The 15,028-nt window shown below is 40.5% G+C and overlaps 1 protein-coding gene across 1 annotated transcript in view; it reads right to left on the bottom strand.

Moving 5' to 3' along the window:
* Window positions 1–5,245, bottom strand: part of STAM2 (signal transducing adaptor molecule 2) — a 33,361-nt gene extending 28,116 nt beyond the window's left edge. Inside the window, exon 1 of the mRNA XM_052653038.1 lies at window positions 5,230–5,245. Within this exon, the coding sequence (XP_052508998.1) occupies window positions 5,230–5,245 (16 nt within the window). The remainder of the gene's footprint in view (window positions 1–5,229) is intronic.
* Window positions 5,246–15,028: the final 9,783 nt, after the last annotated feature.

Raw genomic sequence — 15,028 nt, 5'->3', positions numbered from 1 at the left:
TCTGCTTTATTGACTCTGCCAAAGCCTTTGTGTGGATCACAAGCAACTGTGGAAAATTCTGAAAGAGATGGGAATACCAAACCACCTGACCTGCCTCTTGAGAAATCTGTATGCAGGTCAGGAAGCAACAGTTAGAACTGGACAAGGAAGAAAAGACTGGTTCCAAATAGGAAAAGGAGTACATCAAGGCTGTATATTGTCACCCTGCTTATTTAACTTCTATGCAGAGTACATCATGAGAAACGCTGAACTGGATGAAACACAAGCTGGAATCAAGATTGCTGGGAGAAATATCAATAACTTCAGATATGCAGATGATATCACCCTCATGGCAGAAAGCAAAGAAGAACTAAAGAGGCCCTTAATGAAAGTGAAAGAGTAGAGTGAAAAAGTTTGCTTAAAGCTCAACATTCAGAAAACTAAGATCATGGTGTTTGGTCCCATCACTTCATGGGAAATAGATGGGGAAACAGTGGAAACAGTGTCAGACTTTATTTTGGGGGGCTCCAAAATCACTGCAGATGGTGATTGCAGCCATGAAATTAAAAGATGCTTGCTCCTTGGAAGGAAAGTTAAGGCCAACCTACTAAAAAGCAGAGATATTACTTTGCCAACAAAGGTCCGTCTAGTCAAGGCTACGGTTTTTCTGGTAGCCATGTATGGATGTGAGAGTTGGACTGTAAAGAAAGCTGAGCGCAGAAGAATTAATGCTTTTGAACTGTGGTGTTGGAGAAGACTCTTGAGAGTCCCTTGGACTGCAAGGAGATCCAACCAGTCCATCCTAAAGGAGGTCAGTCCTGGGTGTTCATTGGAGGGACGGATGTTGAAGCTGAAACTCCAATACTTTGGCCACCTGATTCAAAGAGCTGACTCATTTAAAAAGACCCTGATGCTGGGAAAGATTGAGGGCAGGCGAAGAAGGGGACGACAGAGGATGAGATGGTTGGACGGCATCACCGACTCGATGGACATGGGTTTGGGCAGACTCCGGGAGTTGGTGATGGATAGGGAGGCCTGGCGTGCTGCAGTCCACGGGATCACAAAGAGTCGGACAGGACTGAGTGACTGAACTGAACTGAAACGAAACTGTCTTTATGAGAAATGTTAAAGCATTTATGCAGCAAACATCAAAACTAGAAATACAAACATTTTGAAATGAAAAATCTCACTGGCAAAGGCAAATGTACAGTGAAGACAGCAGATTACTGACAAAGGTAGTAGGAAGGTTAAAAGACAAAAGAAGTAAATTCATCTATATCCACAAGAGTAGTTAAGGGATACAAAACACTGAAAACTTGTAAATTTAAGGATAAAAGGCAATTATTCTGACGGTGAAATCTTGTCAGACATTTTAGTAATATATTTTTGCCTATCATAAGTTCTAGACTTAAGCACCAAGCTCTGCAGGTAGAAACTTATCACTCAAGTCTAGCTTCTTCCCTGGTAGAAAGATAACTAGTTCTTTTACAGGGAAAGTCAGACTAGGCTGTATTTTTCAGAGGTTGAAAATGTTTAACTATTTCTCAACATATCTAATAATCTCAGTTAATTCAAAAGTACAGACAGGGAAAAAAAAAAAGGGAAAAATCTCCTAGTTCTATGAAGCTCTTGGAAAAGTATGATGCATATTTACCCACACCTTTTTCTAAAACGTATATGGGGAAAAAATATGTATAAAACTAAATAAAAGAGAGCACCCAAAAACTTAACCAGTTCCCTGCCAAAGTTATGAACAAGAAACAAAACAAAAAATAAAATATCACTGTCATTCCTAATAGAAGCTTTAGGTGTGCTGGACAAATGGGCTTGCTAGCAGTGAGCCCCAGAGATGGACCTCTCCCTGCAGGGTTGAGCCCCTGCACAATTATTCCAAGAAGAAATCAATTCATGGCTATAAAAAGACGCAATAGCTCTTACGTCGACAACGGGCACTAGGAGGGTCAGTTCAGTTCAGTTCAGTCGCTCAGTCGTGTCCAATTCCTTGTGACCCCATGAATCGCAGCACGCCAGGCCTCCCTGTCCATCACCACCTCCCGGAGTTCACTCAGATTCACGTCCATCAAGTCAGTGATGCCATCCAGCCATCTCATCCTCTGTCGTCCCCTTCTCCTCCTGCCCCCAATCCCTCGCAGCATCAAAGTCTTTTCCAATGAGTCAACTCTTCGCATGAGGTGGCCAAAGTACTGGAGTTTCAGCAGTTACTCTCAAATTTACAATCAGATAAGTCATTATACTGGAGACATAAGAGATGTCGGTTTGATCCCTAGGTCAGGAAGATCTGAGGAGGATATGGCAACCCACTCCAGTATCCTTGCCTGGAGAATCCCATGGACAGAGGAGTCTGATAAGCTATAATCTATAGGGTCGCATGACTGAAGTGACTCAGCACGCACCACTCAAGTCATTATAACAGGGATGGAGTCAATAACGAAGTGGGGGCAGACTTGGGTGACACTAACAGAACTCCCTGCTCAGGAAGGAGACCTCAGAGGTAGAGAAAAGGTACTTTTCAACAATGTGATCATCCTAAATATATTACTTCCTAAGGTGCCTTTCCACTTAACATAATCATCTCTTCATGTTCATAAATACATGTCTATCTGCTGCTGCTAAGTCGCTTCAGTCGTGTCCGACTCTGTGCGACCCCACAGACGGCAGCCCGCCAGGCTCCCCCGTCCCTGGGATTCTCCAGGCAAGAATACTGGAGTGGGTTGCCATTTCCTTCTCCAATGCATGAAAGTGAAAAGTGAAAATGAAGTCGCTCAGTTGTGTCCAACTCTTAGCAACCCCATGGACTGCAGCCCACCAGGCTCCTCCATCCATGGGATTTTCCAGGCAAGAGTACTGGAGTGGGGTGCCATTGCCTTCTCCAATACATGTCTATACTGTATAGTAAAGGCTATGGTCTTCCCAATAGTCATGTATGGATGTGAGAGGTGGACCATAAAGAAAGTTGAGCACTGAAGAATTGATGCTTTCTGAACTGTAGAGCTGGAAAAGACTCTTGAGAGTCCCTTGGACTGCAAGGAGATCAAACCAGTCATCCTAAAGGAAATCAACCCTGAATATTCATTGGAAGGACTGATGCTGAAACTCCAACACTCTGGCCACCAGATGTGAAGAGCCAACTCATCTGATAAGACCCCGATGCTGGGAAAGATTGAAGGCAGGAGAAGAGGGTGACAGAGGGTGAGATGGTTGGATGGCGTCACCGAGTCAAAGGACATGAATCTGGGCAAACTCCAGGCGATGGTGACGGACAGAGAAGCTTGATGTGCTGCAGTCCAGGGGGTCGCAAAGAGTCAGATGCAACTTGGCAACTGAACAACCCACCAACAACAACGTTTTTAATCGCTGCATGATACACCAGTATATACAGTGTGGCCACAAAGTGCCTACATAAGCTAGCAAGAAATCATCAGTGAACCGTAATTTTAAATCCATCAAGTACTCAGCCTCTCTTCTTTATTACACTTACTGGAATCACTCATACTGATATCCCACATAGAACAAACAACAAAATAGTTAGAAGAGGTCAGAACTGACTGCACAGAAGTTTCTGCAGATGTGTCATGGCATTAACGCTTAACCCCGTCATCTCTTTCTGCCACCACTATCCCCTCCACCCACTCCTCAGAAAGAACGTAGACTCCAATATGGCAGGAAGTGTTTGCTTTGTTTTGTTCACTATTATTACTTAAAATAAATAAAACAGTATCCAGTGCACACAGCGGGTGCCAAGCAATTATTTGTCAAATGAATGAATTAAATAATGGTGCTGGTTGCTCCTTCATACCCTGTAACCCTGGTACAATGACTCTAAAGGGGGAAACAACAGCAGAGCTTCTGAGTAAATGAACTCTAATAGCCTTTAAGAAGCCCCAAGGGGCCCCAGTGAAGTCTGTGCAGCTTCTGGACCATGAAGAGCCTCATAGCTGAGCAGCACAAGGGGCTCCACAGAATCAAGCTTCAACAGCAACACCAAGTGGTAACAAAAGGCAACAGCACCAGGGAGCTTAAAAGGGAGGTTCCAGTTCTTCACTTGTTTACTGAAGAGGAATGACAATACCAATACCTCTGGGAGTCCATCTAAAAAGACAGCCAGGGTGAATGGGGAAAGGAATGCCTCCAGGAGGAGGCAAAGACTTCTAGTACAGTGATATATATTTATCTTGAGGCTAAAGAGCAAATCACATATATTACAACTTGCCAGCTTCATGCTCAAATTTTCTCTCTGCCTATAACGGGGTTTTGTTCTTGCTGCACAGACTTTTTTTTTTTTAATGTCATTTGGCAGTGTTACAACTACCTGAGATTAAATATTCCCCCAATATATTTTTCTTTATAGAGAAATATATATATTATTTATCTTTTACAGGTAAATCCTTAGTCTTTCTGGAATTTCATCTGGCACATGGGGTGAGGTGGGGATCTAAGAATCTATCCTTTCCTCTTTGATCTGAGAAGCCAGCATCATCAATCATTGAATTTTGTCAGTATACATGTGTATCAGTACCAATACACTCAACACTCACTCATGCTCCCCTCCTCCACAACTGATTTTTAGATCATCTAATAACCTACCTATTCCTGCTAGAACTCAATTTTTAATGACTGTTTTTTCACTTCGGGCTATGTGATACATAATTAAATGTGAAGCCTCTTTGATACCCCCTCAAAACCCTTCCAATTTCAAAAATATCTCAACAGAATTTTTTTTACTTGATCTTTTATAGAAAATGGAAAAATCCTAATTTAAATACTCTATCCAACATAGTTTACTTTCTACAAATATAGGACTCACAATTACCCTTTTTAAAAAGTGTAAAATCTAAAGACTTTATAATGGCCTGCCAAAAAGGATTTCATTTCTCAAGTGAAGGAAATAACAGTTAAATTATGCACTTAAAAGTATTTTAAACTCCAGGAAAAATCTTAAATATTATAATTAAAGAACCATTCTTTTATAGCATGTCACCATGCCCAGTGTTGGGGCCCTATCTCACATTATCCTATATCAAATACATAGAGCGGGGGAGAGTTAAAAGAGCCCTCCTGGGGCCTAAATGCTAAATTTCCAGGGTTTGGTGGGTGTAAGTCATAACATTTCATCACCAGGTTATGATTGTATATAGAGAGCTTCAAATACACGGTGAAATACTTCAGAAAGATTCTAAGAATATCATAAAGAATCAGTCCATCAATACCTATAAGGAACAAAAGACTCACCCTCTACATAGCCCATTATGTTCAACACACAGCATTAAAAAGGATTCAAGTCTACCCATAAAACTTTTAAGAAAATATGTTCCATCAGTAATAAAAAAAAATTATATAAAAGAAGAATGCCTCAAGGAGATCTTTAAAGCTCTTCCTACTAGGTTTGAAAATAAAAACTCACGACTGGTCTGCTTTCAACCATGGCAGAGTATCTGGTACCAGACTTGCTACTCTATTGAAAACAAGTATGTTGTTCGTCACTCGACGTCCCACTCTCTGCAACCCGGTAGGCTGTAGTCCACCAGGCTCCTCCGTCCATGGGATTCTCCAGGCAACAATACTGGAGTGGGTTGCCATTCCCTCTCTAGGGGATCTTCCCGACCCAGGGATGGAACCTGGTCTCTTGCATTGAAGGTAGATTTTTTACCATCTGAGCCACCATGGGGCTGAAAACAAGAATAAAACAGGCCAAAATATTTGAGGCAACTGTGGTCAGGAAGTGAACAACAAGCAGTGCACATCTGAGGTTTCTGAGAGAAGGGAAATATGAAGCAAGCCTCACCATGGCCCTCATGTTCTACCTGGGCATACACATACTTGTCCCAACACAAGTAGTGAAAGTCGCTCAGTCGTGTCCGACTCTTTTCGACCCCATGGACTACACATGGAATTCTCTAGACCAGAATACTGGAGTGGGTAGCCTTTCCTTTCTCCAGGGGAATCTTCCCAACCCAGGGATTAAACCCAGGTCTCCCGCACTGCATGTGGCTTCTTTACCAGCTGAGCCACAAGGGAAGCCCAAGAATACTGGAGTGGGTAGTCTATCCCTTCTCCAGCAGATCTTCCTGACCCAGGAATTGAACCAGAGTTTATTTCTGCTTTATTGACTATGCCAAAGCCTTGGACTGTGTGGATCACAAGCAACTGTGGAAAATTCTGAGAGAGATGGGAATATCAGACCACCTGACCTGCCTCTTGAGAAATCTGTATGCAGGTCAGGAAGCAACAGTTAAAACTGCACATGGAACAACAGACTGGTTCCAAATAGGAAAAGGAGTGCATCAAAGCTGTATATTGTCACCCTGCTTATTTAACTTATATGCAGAGTACATCATGAGAAATGCTGGACTGGAAGAAACACAAGCTGGAATCAAGACTGCCAGGAGAAATATCAATAACCTCAGATATGCAGATAACACCACCCTTATGGCAGAAAGTGAAGAGGAACTAAAAAGCCTCTTGATGAAAGTGAAAGAGGAGAGTGAAAAAGTTGCCTTAAAGCTCAACATTCAGAAAATGAAGATCATGGCATCCGGTCCCATCACTGCATGGCAAATAGATGGGGAAACAGTGGAAACAGTGTCAGACTTTATTTTGGGGGGCTCCAAAATCACTGCAGATGGTGACTGCAGCCATGAAATTAAAAGATGCTTACTCCTTGGAAGAAAAGTTATGGCCAACCTAGATAGTATATTCAAAAGCAGAGACATTACTTTGCCGACTAAGGTCCGTCTAGTCAAGGCTATGGTTTTTCCTGTGGTCATGTATGGATGTGAGAGTTGGACTGTGAAGAAAGCTGAGCACCAAAGAATTGATGCTTTTGAACTGTGGTGTTGGAGAACACTCTTGAGAGTCCCTTGGACTGCAAGGAGATCCAACCAGTCCATTCTGAAGGAGATCAGCTCTGGGATTTCTTTGGAAGGAATGATGCTAAAGCTGAAACTCCAGTACTTTGGCCACCTCATGCGAAGAGTTGACTCATTGGAAAAGACTGTGATGCTGGGAGGCATTGGGGGCAGGAGGAGAAGGGGACGACAGAGGATGAGATGGCTGGATGGCATCACTGACTTGATGGATGTGAGTCTGGGTGAACTCCGGGAGTTGGTGATGGACAGGGACCCAGCAATCTTGATTCCAGCTTATGTTTCATCCAGCCCAGCATTTCCCATGGTGTACTCTGCGTATAAATTAAATAGCAGGGTGACAATATACAGCCTTGACATACTCCTTTTCCTATTTGGAACCAGTCTGTTGTTCCATGTCCAGTTCTAACTGTTGCTTCCTGACCTGTAGACAGGTTTCTCAAGAGGCAGGTCAGGTGGTCTGGTATTCCCATCTCTTTCAGAATTTTCCACAGTTTATTGTGATCCACACAGTCAAAGGCTTTGGCATAGTCAATAAAGCAGAAATAGATAGCACATGTTGGCAATATGATCTCTGGTTCCTCTGCCTTTTCTAAAACCAGCTTAACATCTGGAAGTTCACAGTTCATGTATTGCTGAAGCCTGGCTTGGAGAATTTTGAGCATTACCTTCCTAGCATGTGAGATGAGTGCAATTGTGCAGTAGTTTGAGCATTCTTTGGCATTGCCTTTCTTTGAGACTGGAATGAAAACTGACCTTTTCCAGTCCTGTGGCCACTGCTGAGTTTTCCAAATTTGCTGACATATTGAGTGCAGCACTTTCACAGCATCATCTTTTAGGATTTGAAATAGCTTAACTGGAATTCCATCACTTCCACCAACTTTATTCGTAGTGATGCTTCCTAAGGCCCACTTGACTTCACATTCCAGCATGTCTGGCTCTAGGTGAGTGATCACACCGTCGTGATTATGGGTCATGAATATCTTTTTTGGACGGTTCTTCTGTGTATTCTTGCCACCTCTTCTTAATATCTTCTCTTCTGTTAGGTCCATACCATCTATCCTTTATTGAGCCCATCTTTGCATGAAATGTTCCCTTGGTATTTCTAACTATCTTGAAGAGAGCTCTAGTCTTTCCCATTCTATTGTTTTCCTCTATTTCTTTGCACTGATCACTGAGAAAGGCTTTATTATCTCTACTTGCTAGTTTTTGAACTCTGTATTCAATGGGTGTATCTTTCCTTCTCTCCTTTGCTTTTTGCTTCTCTTCTTTTCACAGTTATTTGTAAGGTCTCCTCAGACAGCCATTTTGCTTTTTTGCATTTCTTTTTCCTGGGGATGGTCTTGATCTCTGTCTCCTGTACAATGTCACGAACCTCTATCCATAGATCATCAGGCACTCTATCAGCTCTAGTCCCTTAAATCTATTTGTCACTTCCACCGTCTAGTCATAAGGAATTTGATTTAGGTCACACCTGAATGGTCTAGTGGTTTTCCCCACTTTCTTCAATTTAAGTCTGAATTTGGCAATAGGGAGTTCATGATCTGAGCCACAGTCCGCTCCTGGTCTTATTTTTGCGGACTGTATAGAGCTTCTCCATCTTTGGCTGCAAAGAATATAATTAATCTGATTTCAGTGTTGGCCATCTGGTGACGTCCATGTGTAGAGTCTTCTCTTGTGTTGTTGGAAGAAGGTATTTGCTATGACTAGTGCATTCTCTTGGCAGTGGTTCTCTTGGCTATGAAGAGTGCGTTCTCTTGTTTTATCAGCCTTTGCCCTGCGTCATTCTATACTCCAAGGCCAAATTTGCCTGTTACTCCAGGTGTTTCCTGACGTCCTACTTTTGCATTCCAGTCTTCTATAATGAAAAGGACATCTTTTTAGGTTGTTAGTTCTGAAAGGTCTTGTAGGTCTTCATAGAACTGTTCGACTTCAGCTTCATCAGCGTTACCAGTCGGGGCATAGACTTGGATTACCGTGATATTGAATGGTTTCCCTTGGAAAACAAACAGAGATCATTCTGTCATTTTTGAGACTGCATCCAAATATGCATTTTGGACTCTTTTGTTGACTATGATGGCTACTCCATTTCTTCTGAGGGATTCCTGCCCACAGTAGTAGATATAATGATCATCTGAGTTAAATTCACCCACTGCAGTCCATTTTAGCTCACTGATTCCTAGAATTAGTTGATGTTCACTCTTGCCATCTCCTGTTTGACCACTTCTAATTTGCCTTGATTCATGGACCTGACATTCCAGGTTCCTATGCAATATTGTTCTTTACAGCATCGGACCTTGCTTCTATCACCAGTCACATCCACAACTGGGTGTTGTTTTTGCTTTGGCTCCGTCCCTTCATTCTTTCTGGAGTTATTTCTCCATTAATCTCCAGTAGCATACTGGGCACCTACCCACCTGGGAAGTTCATCTACACTGTCCTATCTTTTTGCCTTTTCATGCCATTCATGGGGTTCTCAAGGCAATAATACTGAAGTGGTTTGCCATTTCCTTCTCCAGTGGACCATATTTTCTCATACCCCACTCCCAACTCCACAGAACAGTTATGCTCATTTCTATAAACACTCTGACATTAGGAAACTGGGCAGAAGTATAAATGTACTAAGTATAATTTCCATTTCAACAGACTTACCTGAAGGCTTTATGTGGAAAACACTTACTAACAGATGGGGAAAAGGAAAAATGAATCTCCAAAAGTAGCCACTAACTTGCCAAAACACCACCGATGGAGAATCAAGAGCAGTTAGGCTGGGCCAATGATTACTTGTTCTCTGAAGACAGGAAATCACCGGGCACACGTGGAGCACCCACATCACCCATTAAACACTGAAGACTCACCTTCTCTATTCCCAGCTCTGAAATTTATACACTAACTTAAGGCTTCCCCTCAGCTCTGACTGAAATCTGAAACCATGTTCTCATCTGTAAAATGGAAATTAGAATGGCTGCCATGTTTAAAAGAGGAGTTGTGAAAATTAAGTGAAAAGAAAAATGGATGAAAAATTTAAATAGGTATTTCAAAAAAGAATATTAATTTAGTGACTATATTAAAGATCAAGCACATACATACATATTAAAGCCACAATGAGATACCATTAGAATGGCTAAAATTCTCAAAACTACACCACTATGTACTGGCAAATTTTTGACATGAAAATGAAATAATATGAGCTAAAACTAAGTAGGTGGCAGCTTCAAAATGTCAATAGTTTTCAGGGGGCAAAGTCTTGTTACACTGACCTTCCTAGGTTCAATTCCTATACTAAATACAAACAGTCACTAACAAGTATGCTGCTGCTGCTGCTGCTAAGTCGCTTCAGTTGTGTGCGACTCTGGGCGACCCCAGAGACAACAGCCCACCAGGCTCCCCCGTCCCTGGGATTCTCCAGGCATGAACACTGGAGTGGGTTGCCATTTCCTTCTCCAACTAACAAGCATAGTTATAGACAAATAAGGCAATAATGTTAAAAAAAAAATTCTTTCCTCTCAACCCTCTATGTTAAGTTGTAATATGTTGTATATTTACCTGTAAAGAAATCCTCCTCTTGCCCTTTTAACTTTAAAATTGACTCTTGAATAACATGGATTTGAACTGCACAGATCCATGTAATATGCAAATTTTTTCCTAATAACTATAAAAAATTTTTACAGGTTTACGACAATGTGAAAAAATCTGCAGACAAATTGGGCAGCCTAGAAATATTTTAAAGATTAAGAAAAAGGTGTGTCATGAATGTGTAAGATATATGTAGATATACATATAACATCAAAAACATATTAATAGACTGTGTTATCGGTAAGGCTTCCTGTCAACAGCAGGTTATTAGCAGTTAAGTTTTGGGGGGAGTCAAAAGTTAATATATGGAGTTTTAACTGTGCAGGGGGATCGACAACCCTAACCCCCTGAGTCGTTCAAGGGTCAACTATAAATCTAAGTAAGCTTAGAACTAAATATTAGTATCAGGACACAAAAAAAGTATATTATTAGCTATCAATATCATCAGTTCATATAAATGAAGAATAAACTACAGTTTAGGTCAGTTGCTCAGTTGTGTCCGACTCTTTGCAACCCCATGAACCGCAGCATGCCAGGCCTCCCTGTCCATCACCAACTCCCGGAGCCCACCCAAACCCATGTCCATTGTGTCGGTGATGCCATCCAACCATTTCATCCCCTGTTGTCCCCTTCTCCCCCTGCCCTCAATCTTTCCCAGCATCAGGGTCTTTTCAAACGAGTCAGCTCTTCGTATCAGGTGGCCAAAGTACTGGAGTTTCAGATTCAACATCACTCCCTCCAATGAACACTCAGGACTGTTCTCCTTTAGGATGGACTGGCTGGATCTCCTTGCAGTCCAAGGGACTCTCAAGAATCTTCTCCAACACCACAGTTCAAAAGCATTAATTCTTCTGCGCTCAGCTTTCTTTACAGTCCAACTCTCACATCCATACATGGCTACTGGAAAAACCATAGCCTTGACTAGACGGACCTTTGTTGGCAAAGTAATGTGTCTGCTTTTTAATATGCTGTCTAGGTTGGTCATAACTTTCCTTCCAAGGAGCAAGTGTCATTTAATTTCCTGGCTGCATTCACCATCTGCAGTGATTGTGGAGCCCCCAAAATAAAGTCAGCCACTGCTTCCACTGTTTCCCCATCTATTTGCCATGAAGTGATGGGACCAGATGCCATGATCTTACTTTTCTGAACGTTGAGCTTTAAGCCAAGTTTTTTTTCACTCTCCTCTTTCACTTTCATCAAGAGGCTCTTTAGTTCTTCTTTGCTCTCTGCCATGAGGGTGGTGTCATCTGCATATCTGAAGTTATTGATATCTCTCCCAGCAATCTTGATTCCAGCTTATGTTTCATCCAGCCCAGCGTTTCCCATGATGTACTCTGCATATAAATTAAATAGCAGGGTGACGATATACAGCCTTGACGTACTCCTTTTCCTATTTGGAACCAGTCTGTTGTTCCATGTCCAGTTCTAACTGTTGCTTCCTGACCTGTATACGGGTTTCTCAGGAGGCAGGTCAGGTGGTCTGGTATTCCCATCTCTTTCAGAATTTTCCACATTTGCTTGTGATCCACACAGTCCAAGGCTTTGGCATAGTCAATAAAGCAGAAATAGATGTTTTTCCGCTACTCTCTTGCTTTTTCAATGATCCAGCAGATGTTGGCAATTTGATCTCTGGTTCCTCTGCGTTTTCTAAAACCAGCTTGAACATCTGGAAGTTCACAGTTCATGTATTGCTGAAGCCTGGTTTGGAGAATTTTGAGCATTACCTTCCTAGCGTGTGAGACGAGTGGAATTGTGAGGTAGTTTGAGCCTTCTTTGGCATTGCCTTTCTTTGGGACTGGAATGAAAACTGACCTTTTCCAGTCCTGTGGCCACTTAAACTATAAATAAATAAACTATAAACTACAATGTTTTCTCAAATCTTAAAAGAACATAAATTTCCTTTTATGATTGTACTAATCTAATAATAAACTCATATGGAAGAAAAAAAGGCCCCAAACAGATATGACTAGCAAAATGAAGAAAAACAAGACACAGGTCTGACCCTACCACACCTATGAAAACCACTGACATAGGAATAAAATGTGGTATTGGTACAGGATAAAGAGAACAGTGAACAACAAGCACAGACACAGGTCTCATACAGGGGAAGGGATTTACTGTGTAGGAGAAAGTGCACCAAACTAATAGGGGAAGGACAGACAGTTCAACAATGGTGATTAAACAATTGATTACTGTCTATTGTAAACTGACTATCCCATCAGATCCCTCCTTAGAGCTTACATAAAGACCAAGTCCATATGGATTAAAGACCTAACTACAAAAATCAAAACTCCAATAAAATTTTCAGAAGAAAACATGACAACATTCTTATAGACTCAGACCAGAGAGAAGCTTTTCTAGAACAAAAAAAACAAAAGCAAAGGAGAAAGACAGTATTGCTAAACAAAAACTTCTTTTTTTTTTTTTTTAACAGTAAAAGGTATCAGAAACAAAAAGAAGCAACAGACTGGGATATATATTTGCAATTCATGTAAACAATGAAAGATTAGTAGAAGATGCATGTGGAATGCTAAAATTCAGTAAGAAAATAACCAAACAGAATAAATATATGAAAGTAATGAGCAGACGGTGTATGTGAGCTAAGTCACTTCAGTCGTGTCCAATTCTTTGAGACCCTATGGACAGTAGCTTGCCAGGCTTCTCTGTCCATGGAATTCTCCAGACAAGAATACTGGAGTAGGTTGCCATGTCCTCCTCCAGGGATCTTCCTGACCCAGGGATCGAACCCTATCTTATGTGGCTCCTGCACTGCAGGTGGATTCTTTACTACTGAGTCACCGGGGAAGCCCAATTTTTACAAACAAAAAACTGACTCACCAAAAAACATGAAAAGATGTTCAATTGCAATGAAACTGAAATGCAAACAATGCCCTATTTCATACCCATCAAATTGGCATAAATTTTAAATTATGACAATACCCAGTGTTATTGAGAATATGGAACAGGGGCTTGTCTTCCACTGCTGGTGGGAGTAAAATGTTCCACAAAATACATGAAAGAACAATTCAGTATTATTTAAGATTTTGCAACTCTGCACTATATTCATTTTTAATAAAGGATTCCTCTTCAAGATACAATCCCTGTAGAATCTCTCACTCTTATGAACAAGAAAACATGGATAAGAATTCTCACTGCAGTGTTGTCTGTAACAGCAAAAAAACTGTAAAAAACTTCATGTTCATTAATAGCATAATGAGCTAAAAAACGTGGAATATCACATAGTTTTTTAAATTAATGAACTAGCGCTACAAACATCAATATGAATAACTCTCCCAAAAAGTGCTAAATGACAAGTTGCAAATAACTACAAAGAGTATTATTTTTATGAAGTTTAAAAACATGTAAAAATACATATATTTACATGTTTAGTATACATTATAAGATAGGTTTTTTTAATCTTTTAGAGAGTGCTTACTGTAAGGAGAGGAAAAAGAATAGTGTCAAGTAGTTACTAAATATAGGTAATAATTCCCATTGTATCTTGAATGTTTTCCTAAGAAAACAAGAATAAAGTGTGACAAATGTTAGGATTTGACAGAGGTGGATAGGGAGAGAAGTTTACATTATATTCTGTGCTTTATGCTAAAAATATTTCATTGTTTAAAAAATTACAAAATATATCAATTATAATTTATAACTATTTTAATTAGGACTAGGTATTAGGATTTTTGGTACCACGTGAGCAAAAGAAAGTATGGGGGAAAAAACCTGATGGTTAAGGCTACCATTCTCACCTATAATCAAAAATTTTTTTCATTTTAACTTTTTACAAAGATTATAACCACTCCATGTGTTCAAGAATTGCCTTAACTACATAAATGTAATAAATTTAAACATATAAAGTTAATCTGTATTATCAGAGAGATACCAATATCTATTTTTACATTAGGGTTTCTTGTAAAATTTCATTGAGAAAAAAATTCCATACAGAAAATCCTAAGCCACCTCACTGTTAAGTTATTTGAACACAACACAAGCCAAAGACAGCAATACATACATTCAAATTTTACTTGAAAAAGTCTCCTTATAGATACAGTTCATACTTCAATCCACTGTGTCCGAAGAGTTTTTATAGAGGCAGAGTTTAAGCTTAGCTTTGTGGAACACAATTAAGTATATCTCTTAAGGAAGGAGATACCAGGAGTTGTTGAAAAAGAGCAAAAATATTTATCTCTTAAGGAAGGAGATACCAAGAGTTGTTGAAAAAGAGCAAAAATCTATCAGTGAACAGTAAAAGGCATAGAGGCGGAGACTGGCAAGAAAGACTGCCTGACTTGGGTAAGGAGAAAAAAGATAGGCAAATAAGAACTGGAGTTAGGGAGCAGAACAGTCATGACTCCAGAACCAATGTCATGAGACTGGAAAAAATTGATAGAGAATATAAGGAAATGACATCAGTCCTTTTAACACTATCACTAAATCTTGCTATTGTTGACTCTGTCCCTCATGTTTTACTTTCTCCTTAAAGGTTGCCCTAACCAGGCTCTACCTCAGGAAACCCACACTCCCCCTTCAAGAGAAGACTCAGGGCTGGGGGACAGCGAAGGGATACATGTGGATATTTTCTC

The sequence above is a fragment of the Budorcas taxicolor genome, chromosome 2 (genome assembly GCF_023091745.1).
Source record: "Budorcas taxicolor isolate Tak-1 chromosome 2, Takin1.1, whole genome shotgun sequence".
Lineage (NCBI taxonomy): Eukaryota > Metazoa > Chordata > Mammalia > Artiodactyla > Bovidae > Budorcas > Budorcas taxicolor.
Note: the sequence above shows the minus strand (reverse complement) of the source record. Positions and strands in the feature narration are given on the sequence as shown.